This window comes from Triticum dicoccoides, chromosome 2A, assembly GCF_002162155.2.
Source record: "Triticum dicoccoides isolate Atlit2015 ecotype Zavitan chromosome 2A, WEW_v2.0, whole genome shotgun sequence".
In the NCBI taxonomy this organism is placed as follows: domain Eukaryota; kingdom Viridiplantae; phylum Streptophyta; class Magnoliopsida; order Poales; family Poaceae; genus Triticum; species Triticum dicoccoides.
In genome coordinates, this window is record NC_041382.1 from 541,129,280 (window position 1) to 541,139,056 (window position 9,777).

At 47.3% G+C, this 9,777-nt stretch overlaps 2 protein-coding genes and 2 long non-coding RNA genes across 4 annotated transcripts; 3 read left to right on the plus strand and 1 right to left on the minus strand.

Annotated features, from left to right (window-relative positions):
• The first annotated feature begins 787 nt into the window (after positions 1-787).
• LOC119355257 (PHD finger protein ALFIN-LIKE 4-like) lies at positions 788-4,241 on the plus strand. The gene is made up of 5 exons (XM_037622046.1): positions 788-1,016; positions 1,103-1,135; positions 1,874-2,102; positions 3,360-3,477; positions 3,571-4,241. The coding sequence occupies exons 1-5, from the start codon at positions 905-907 to the stop codon at positions 3,928-3,930; spliced, it is 852 nt and encodes a 283-aa protein (XP_037477943.1). The 5' UTR covers positions 788-904; the 3' UTR covers positions 3,931-4,241.
• Positions 4,242-4,791: 550 nt separating this feature from the next.
• LOC119355259 lies at positions 4,792-6,419 on the plus strand. The gene is made up of 3 exons (XR_005171520.1): positions 4,792-5,646; positions 5,778-5,823; positions 5,921-6,419. It is a non-coding gene; the product is annotated as an uncharacterized LOC119355259 (long non-coding RNA).
• Positions 4,792-8,090, minus strand: LOC119355258 (potassium channel KOR2-like). The gene is made up of 11 exons (XM_037622048.1): positions 7,897-8,090; positions 7,455-7,676; positions 7,316-7,379; positions 6,841-7,180; positions 6,466-6,761; positions 6,293-6,364; positions 6,109-6,206; positions 5,785-6,010; positions 5,509-5,697; positions 5,278-5,353; positions 4,792-5,191 (listed from the first exon to the last, which is right to left on the minus strand). Exons 1-11 carry the CDS (start codon positions 8,088-8,090, stop codon positions 4,797-4,799), a joined length of 2,172 nt encoding a protein of 723 aa, XP_037477945.1. The 3' UTR covers positions 4,792-4,796.
• Positions 7,466-7,893, plus strand: LOC119355260. The gene is made up of 2 exons (XR_005171521.1): positions 7,466-7,758; positions 7,860-7,893. It is a non-coding gene; the product is annotated as an uncharacterized LOC119355260 (long non-coding RNA).
• Positions 8,091-9,777: the final 1,687 nt, after the last annotated feature.

The window sequence follows — 9,777 nt, forward strand, 5'->3', positions numbered from 1 at the left end:
TGCTTGGCATGCATGTTTAGAAAAACACGTCCAGTTTCAATCTGGGAATCCTAAGTTAGTGTGCAGATGCACTCATGGGGGGTGGGTGGGGGGTGGTTGGTGTGATGTTCACAATAGGGTGATGTTTCAGATCTACTCTTTTTTTGAAGCAGATTCTCTATGGATTTTGCTGATGGATTCATGGGGAAGGGTGTTTTTATAGATGCAGTACAAGAAAGGGGAGAACTGAAGAGGGGTAGAGAGAAAGTACTTGCCTGATGTTTGTTGCCTGGTATGGGTCTGATCACCCTGCCTTTTAGATCAATTTGTTGAAGCAGATTCATCTATCTTTCTGCTCCCATGGCGGCTATACAGGAGGAGGAAGAAGGAGTTTTGGATCCCTTTCTTTCGTGCAGGTCAAGAAAAAAGAAGAAGGCAACATGGGGCGTGGGAGGCGTTGGGGTAGGTACGGGGGACGTAGGGACGCTGCGTACATACGCTGGGGCGTGAGGACGAGCGGGCGTGGGAGGCGTGGGAGCATGGGATACGGGGCCTATTGGGACTGGCCGCTCAATCGGGTTTGATGGCAGCCTGTCCTCTTCCTTTTCTGTACCGCGGGGGGACAGGGCTTACCGTTTTGGGCCGGCCGCTCGATCGCACTAGTGGGCAGCCGGCCGCCCACTAGACGTGTCCTAAAAAAAATACAGCTGACTTCACAGTCAGGCGTAAAGATGGGGGACTCATGATCTCCACCCGGCCCCACTTCGCCAACCTTCAAAATCTCAAATTGCGGCTTTCTCGCGAAGCCACGAACGTAATAAATCACCCGGCTTCTCTGCTCCTTCTGATTGGTCAAGTAGTGGAATCCCCTCCCCCTCCACCATCAAAACCCTATTTCCGGCTGGCCGCGCACTGTGTGGCGGCGATGGCCGACGGCATCCTCTCGCCTGCCGTCCACCCGAACGGGCACTCCCCGGAGTTCGTCTTCGGGCACTACCGCGGCCGCCGCGCCGGCATTGTGAAGGCCCTCACCGAAGGTCCCCCCTCCCCCCTCTCTGGCGTGGATTTTGGTGCGGGTTTTTTTCACGCTGATGGTTGGTTTTATTTGTTTATTGGTCCGCAGATGTGGAGGAGTTCTACCAGCAGTGCGACCCCGGTGAGTTTCCTTACTTCTTCTGATGTTGATTTTGGGGGAGATGGAATTTGTGGTTTCCATCTATTAGCAGGTAGAAATATGTACATAGGCAACCCCAAGGTTAATAATAATATGTAGTTTCACTGACGTTATTTGATTGCCTCGTGATGCTCGATGTAGTTGCTGATTCCATAATATTGGCAGTTTTCGTTGCATTACCAGTGGAATGATTGATGAAGTAATTCCGGTAGTCTCCGATGGAACGAATTTGCTAATGAGTGATGAGTCAAATTTAAAATTTGGGGAGTCAAATCAGGGGAGAATTACGAGTTTGGTGATAATATGGTGCAATGGAAATTCTGTATGCCTTATCTGATTGCGCTACCAGAACATTTAACCATCACTTTTGCTTCTATTCAGCTGTAAATTGGAGAAATTGCCATGAATACTAACAATGCGGGTAAATTGAAATGGCCTGTTGAGCTTTGAGTGGCCAAAGGATTGTGCTGCAGAATTGGAAGTCCCGAATTCCCAATTGCCTCTGTCAGTAGTTGGGTGTCACTGCAAAATGCGTAGTGTTGCTGTACTCTGTGTCGGCATCAGCTTGTATGTGCTTGTGGGTTTTCATTAAATTAATGATACTGCATGCACTAGCATGCTCATTTTGTGTCATGTCGTTTTCTGGGTTACTTGTGGAATGAACAAAGTTGTCATCTTCGTAGGCACAACTCTGACTTGTGATGACCCTTTATTTGCCAGACGAGAAGGCCTTGTGCCTCGTTGGACTGCCTGATGGGACCTGGGAAGTGAGTCAACTACCTGAGGAGGTTCCTGTTCAACTTCCTGAGCCAGTATGTGGGATAAACTTTGCTCGTGATGTTACACCCAAGAAAGTTTGGCTATCTATGATAGCTATTCATAGTGATGCATGGTTAATGTCCATAGCATTTTACCACGCGGGTCGTGTCTCATTTGACAGAGCTGGCAGGTATGCTGCTTTTCTTTACTGCAAACGCTATATTTCTTCTTTTCTTTTACAATCAATTTCTTTTCCAAGCAGGACATTCTATGTGTTGAATGTATTGCATGATACAGTCCATACTTTGCTTGCTACTACAACTTACTATGCACAAAGACGTTCAGCACCGTGTCATACATTTCATTTCATTTTCATTTGGAAAGATCTCAATGTGAATTTGTAATGTATGTAAATCTGTGAGTCTTAGGTCCTTTCGCTAATCTTTGTCATAATTCACTCAGATAATGGACCTTATTTTTTTAAATGCCTTTTCTCCCTTTTACCTTCTTATTTCTCATAGAGCCTAGAATTAGTTGTTAGGTGCATACACCTCTTTACAATTCTTGTAACCCAACAAGTGCAGAGTGTTCTGATAAATATTTGAATATTTTCACTAGTTGAATATAAACCTCTACTAATTGAATGATGTCTGAACAAAGAAAAAAGCTGATCAAAATGGTAAGTGGAGCAGTACTGAGGATGTTATATTTGGTGGAAAGTATCAGTACTGATATTCTTATCTAGCTTGCTGTATATTTCAAGAAATCATCAGTATTTAAGCATTTCTTACTGTCTATAGTGATGTTCTAACTTCAATCGACGAATGCTTCATCATTTACATTTTCAATTGTATTTATATCCCCTAAAGTATCTTCTACTCCCTCTGTACAAGTCTCTAAAATGTCTTATATTTAGGAACGGAGGTAGTATATGTCATGATTGTCGGATAATTTTGCAACAGTTTCACATTTTTTATGGTGCATAGATTGCAGTATTGTCATTATCATTTCAAGCCATTCATTTTGTCTTCGGCAAAAATGGGCTAGATGTAATGTGTTTTTTAAACTTGGCCTTCTTTAGGTAAGATGGGCAACATTCCTCCTGCTTGTTCTTGTCTAAGAACCAAACTTGGGAGGACCAATTTGCTTTTCACTTCAACTCATGCTGACAGATTTGTGCAACTTCTTGAGATAAACCATCATACCTACTTAATGAACTGCTGCTGTCTTCTAAAGTTGCAATGATAGTGCTGGGTTCTGAACCTATGTGGCATTGGTTCTCCTTTACGTTCTTGCTTCTGAACGGAGCTTGTTTGTGATGCATGTCATTTCTATGCCAGCCTAGATAGGTGTATCCGGAGTACGGTGTTTAGTTTGGAACGAAGTACTGATTGCTATCATGGAGTTTGATAATGGTGCTGAAGTGGCACTTGTATTTTGGTTGCAGGGAACAGCTCTTCAGGTTGATCAATCGTCTTCCCACTGTCTATGAAGCTGTGACAGGAAGCTATGAGAGGCAAGCACAGACCCCCAACGGCAGCAGGAAAAATAAGTCCAGCTCCCAGGTTAACATGCGCTGACCACACGACATTCCTTATTTGTTGTACATATCAAACACAGGCTTTATCAATTATCACTCATTCTGCATCCCATTCCAGCCACCAAACCAATTCACTTCTAACTGCAAGCCGGTGACACCGGCCCTGCCGATGCCCAAGGAAGATTACTACGCCAATTTCAACAGCTGGAAGGTAATGGAGGACCGGCCAATGCTCAAGGAGGAGGATGGTGGCAAAGAGGGTGGGGGCGGCGAGGATCAAGCTATAACCAAGTGTGCCGGTTGCGACGAGATCTACAGCGCTAACGACGGGCACCTATGGATTGGCTGCGACCACTGTCAGAGGTGGTTCCACGGCAAGTGTGTTGGCGTGACTACTGAGATGGCGAACGGAATCGAGGACTACATGTGCCCTGGTTGCAGCTACAAAGCCACGACGAAAGCTTCTGACTCGATATAGCGGTGATGATGAAAGCTTCCGACTCGTGATGGTGGTGACTGGTGATGCTTGAACCATGGGAAATCTCTCATTTCCCAACGATGCTGTTTGCTCCGCTGTTGCGCTATCTTGGTGACATGTTAGGATTTTGGCTGGTGATGGGGACAGGAGGTGGCTTTGTACAGGCCGTTGGCTTGGGTTCAAACATCCCAATGTGGTGCTCCTTTTTTTGAATTTTGACACCGTTTCAAATCAAAATCATCTGAGGGGACATAGTACGGGTAGTACTGTACTATGTTGGTAGTAGTATGAGTAGGCCATCTGTTGCTTTCTACTCCCTCCGTTCCTAAATACTCCCTCCGTCCGGAAATACTTGTCATCAAGATGAATAAAAGAGGATGTATCTAGATGTATTTTAGTTCTAGATACACCCCTTCTTATCCATTTTGATGACAAGTATTTCCGGACGGAGGGAGTATAAGTCTTTGTATAGATTTCACTATGGACTACATACAGAGTAAAATAAGTGAATCTTCACTCTAAAATGCATCTATATACATCTGTATGTGGTTCATAATGAAATCTCTACAAAGACTTATATTTAGGAACAGATGGAGTAGTTTTGATGGATTGTTGAGCGTGAAAACCCACCTCTCTAGTAATTAAATGGTTGGTTAGTGAATTGACATGCCATCCGTTTGCTCTGCCTGCCATTGTTGCCTGCCATTGTTACTCTCACACTGGATACACATCTTTGCGATGGCATCTGGGGTGCTACTTCTCTTTGAAATGAATCCGTGATAGATGCTCTCAGAAAGAATATTGGATTGCCAATAATAGTTCCTACCCCTAGCCTACATGAACTACAGCCAAATGGTTTGATGAACCTAATGATCGGCAGCAGCAGCAGCTCTAGCCTGCTCCAGGATCCTCACCAGCGGCTTGCAGCCGCACCGTTGTGCTTCGTCGAGCGGGGTGTTGCCCCACCTGTCTGCGGCCACAAGGTCAGCACCAAACTCCACCAGCATCCCAGCGACGAGGTGCAGGCCCTCGCTGGCGGCTACGTGGAGCGGCGTCCTCCGGTCGTAGTTCCTGCAGTTGGGGTCGATGCCGAACCTGAGCAGCCTCCTCAGCAGGTCGATCTTGCCCTGGGCGACCACCCTGCACAGGTAGCCTCCTGCGTCCTCCAGGTTCAGCGCCGCGCCGTGCGCCACCAGCAGCGAGATGATCCTCTCGTGCCCTGATTTCACCGCTTGCAGCAGCGGCGACTTCCCAGACTTATCTGCATTTTCAGATGTGTGTGTTAGTTGCTTCATACTACTGTTTTGAACTGCTTCTGTAAATAGAAAAAGAAAAAGGAAACCGCACCTATGCTGTTGACGTTTGCTCCTCGCTGGATAAGGAACCTGACGATATCTTCGTATCCTCTTGATGCAGCCACATGCTGCAAGGAAAAGATGTGGGAAAAGTTGAAGAGTTGTTACTGTGCAAATAGAATCTTGACTGATAATTTTTGCAGTTAACTTTTAGTAGTACTAGTTAGCATGTGGAACTCCTGTAGTAATTTGACTGATGATTGATCTGCAAAGGTTCACGTACCAAGGAGGTCCTCCCGTCGTAATCCGGTTTACTCGGATCTGCTCCTGCACCGATCAAGCCTTTCAACCGAAACAAATCTCCATGGTAGGCAGCATTGTTGACTCCAAGGACCATGTCAGCTTCTTGCTTTGCTATAAGGTATGTGATATCTGATTCTAGTTGCTTCCCCTTTGACTCTGTTCGTTTCCCCTGCAGAAGAAATGCTTCAGTACCGCCAATCTTTTTGCGTCGAAATGCTAACATTTACTATGATTCTACTGCTAAATTAGGATGTACCTTGAGTAGGTTGCTCAGTATCTGACGGCTATCCTTGAGGTACATTTGCAAGATGCTAGTCAGGGACTGCTTGTCAATTCTCAAGAGGCTGCAGAGTTCACTGACTCTAACTGTGTATGGCTGTCGAGTGTTGCAGATCACGGCGACGTCGCCGACTATGTCGTAGGGCAGCAGCTCTGAGACGATCTCTTCTGATCCGCCTTCTCCGGCGGCGGCGAACTCTTCATGTAAGATCACATGGGACATGATAGGTGAAGGTCAGTAATACAGCAGAGTTGTGTTTTCTCTTGGTTTATGGAGAAAAATTCAGTGAAAAGTAGTACCAGACATCCATGTGCCACAATGTATATCTGATCCACTACAGTGCCTTGCTCCAAAATAACTTCCCCGGGGAGGAAGAATTCTTCCTGTATTTTAACCACCTGAAACCATCAACTGAAGAGTTAGATGAATTGTCCACCTGAGATAAACTGCAGTGAGATAAGCATGAGTCTACTCAAGTTCTTACAATCTGGCTCAGGAAGTCTTCTGAGCATCCTCTGAACAGGTGCACTTTTGAGACCGTTTCCAGGTACAGTGTCTGGGAGAAGTTTAAAACAAAATGCTCAAACTGATTAAAGTTGCTCCAAAAAGAAAATTTATTTGGTCAGAGAAAAACTAGCCTGAAGCCCTGAACAGTACCTTGGATCGGACCGCGGCGGGTATGTCGTCGACGATCCTGTCTCTCTTGTAGCTGCTCTCGTACTGCAGCAGCAGGTGCGCCTTCACCTGGGAGCTGATGTCGCTGCACAGCCGGTTTCTGTTCATGTACCTGATGAGCTCCGTCATCTTGTCCCGGAACCGCTCGGTCCTGGACCCCTTGACGATGAGCGCCGTCATGTTCCCGATGAGGTAGGCGCCGAGCAGCATGCTGAAGGAGACGTACACCACGATGAACACCATCTCCCTCGGGTTCACCGCATGCACATCACCATAGCCTGCACATGTTTTTTTCTTGTGTCAGATCAAGAACTGCAACCGACATGGGGCATGCATGGCGTCGAGAATGCTTATTACCGACTGTGGCCATGGTGACGATGGCGAGGTAGAGGGAGGTGATGTAGCGGGTGAGCAGGTCGACCTTCCTGAAGTTGATGTAGCTCTGGTCGCCCATGGCGAGGCTCCCGATCCAGGTGCCCCCCTCGCGCGCCGGGGGCAGCGTGGTGGCGAGGTAGTAGAAGACGCAGGCGGCGGTGTGCGTGCAGTAGAGCTCCACGGTGGCCAGCTTCGCGATCCGCGTGAAGAGGTAGCTGATGCGGATATCCTTCTCCATCTTCTTGAAGAAGCCCTGGATCTTCCTCGCCCTGTACAGCCGCAGCCACACCAGGTACCTCACCACCTCCATCCTCCCCGTAAACTGATCACGCAAGGAGCCAGCAATGGTGTCATGGACTCATGGTGTCTCGTGTGTGTATCAACTTCTTTTTCATTCTTTCCGATGCAGAAATGTTGATCGGACTGGTTCTTGAGATTGTGAACCAAGTTAATTTACCTTGTAGACTGCGTCCCAGGGGAAGCATCCGAGCATGTCGAGAGCGAAGCTGCCCTTGATGTAGCTGAAAAGGCAAGAACACTTTCAGAAATTCAGAAACATGTCATTCCGTCTTGAGTTCATTGTGAGAGGCTCTGACCGTAGCGCGATCCTCTGCTGGTCGTAGACCACCCGGTGGGTGTGAGGGTCACGGTAGGCGAGGAAGAAGTGGACGGCGACGTCGGCGAGGAAGATGAGCTGCACGCACTCGAGGTCCAGCAGGTGCTCGGGGATGCCCCGGAAGAAGCAGAAGGCGAAGGGGGTGTAGAAGACGGAGTAGATGGACCAGAGGAACATCATGTTCGACCACATCCTGTACCATCTGCAGCAGAGCAGAGCAGAGCACGTTCAACATCAAGAATCATGGCTGCCTAGCTAGCTCCATGCTTCCATGCCTCTGCATGGTATGCATCTCTCATCGTTCTCATGCAGAGCTTCTCTAATCGGCCAGCACTCAGTTAATAGTCATTGATTTTGAATGCAACATTTGGATCATCTTTTTCAGCACTATCTGGCTTCTAAGCACTATCTTACGGACGTACCTTCCATTGGGGTCGATGACAAAGCTGCTGCCATAGCAATTGTTGGGGAGCCTCAAGGCGCTGCTGCTATGCCAGCTGCTGCTTCTCCACTTGAACTCCCTGGCGAACAGGGAGAGCCTGCTCCCCACAGAGCCATGCAACGTGCCGCCATCTATCTCGTTCAGCTCATACTCTGGACCAATCTCCCTCTCCATGCCTTCTCTGTACAGTTTGCAAGTGTTAAATGTGTTGCTCTGAGCAGTCCAATGCAGGCACAGGGCGCTGCACACATATATACAGATATGACCGGACATGTGGCCCCGCGCAGACGCCACTAGCTTTTGGTTGCAGAAGGGGTGATTGGGCACCGCACTGCACGAACGGACGGCACTAGCATTCGGCCGATGCAGGTGGTTGTTGGGGGCTTTGCCCAACTGGGGGCGATCGGCTTCAGTTCCGGTTACGCATGGTGTCACCACCTCGCCTCCTGTTATCACCTTTTTAATGGTTATAAGGAAACCACTTGCAAAGCTGCTGCTGTTCCATGCTGCAGCATGGTGCAAGCACTAGCTAGCCACGTACCACTGTGCCTAAACAAACAAACTAATCTGCCGCCCAATCTGTTACGCCTTTCTTGTGCACTGACTGCATGCATGAGTGGTGTGTAGGAATCATGCTGCAAAGTGCTACATCATTGCAGTCTAGTCATCTTAGCTTCAAGTACTGGTCAATCACTTGTGCCAGTCAAAGATCCTGCTGCTGGGATCAGCTGGACATGGGTAGCTCATGTTGCCACCATCCACCAGCTGCATTGAGGATCCTGTCTGATCAGGTTCGGATCCCTTGCTGCTCATGGTAACTGCATCAGTGTTTCACCGAATGCTCTCGGAAATGTTTGATCGAATTCGATGCCAATTGTAAGCGAACGGAGGAACTGAGATGACAGCAACTGAGTGGGCGAGGGAAGGTGCAATACCAGGTTCATATCCTCTTGGTTTAAATTTGGGTACCACTATGGAAGGTTTGGGTTTGGTGGGATCGATCCAGGCGATCTCAACACAGGCGAAATTCATTGTCAGCATCAAATATTTTGGGACTCGGGCGAAATTCATTGTCAGCCATCAGCCAATCAAATTTCGGCCTGGAGGTTCTCAATTCGAGGGCTGAAAAGTGAGACGGTCGCCTGAGCAAAACCGGCCGCAAAAGAAAAGCTGAAGGCTGCCCGAGCAGGTCTGCAGAGTTGGGTATCCGTATCCCTAGTGCGTAGAGTACGTGCGTGTCGTCTTCATAGCTCACTGCTGCCGAGTCCTCTGGCCGCAGAAAAATAAAACAGGCGGTCAAACTTGATGGTGATTTATACGACCTTAAATGTGCCAATTAGGGCAATCCTTTCACCCGGCTGAGCTTTTACGTTGACACTGATTATAAAACCAGAAGCTGACTGGGACTTTCCCTTTGGAGGGATGCCAAAAAGAATTGGATTGGATGGATAAGATAATAAACACGAAGTCATTTTTTATCACCGCCCCCCTTGTTCTGCTCTGTTTTGAATGGCTGTCCTTCACTGGTGAGTGGACTTCGGGTAGGCATCACAAACAGTTGGTGTTAAGTGTTAAAATATACGAGTCTGAAAAAGCTCTTGAGCTTGGCTTGAATTTTCGTTGCTTTGAACTTGTGTTGCTCTTTAATAAAAAATGGTTACGTGCATCACAGTGACTATTGGATTTCCTCGTGAAAAAAAAATGACTATTGGATTGTATAGTTTTTTTTTGTTATTTCAGATTTTTCAAGTGAACCAAATGGTACATAAAAACCCAACCACAGCCATTTGCATGATTAAACATGCTATGAATCCATAGAAAACCAACTATTGGTACGATTAAACATATATGAGACACCAAA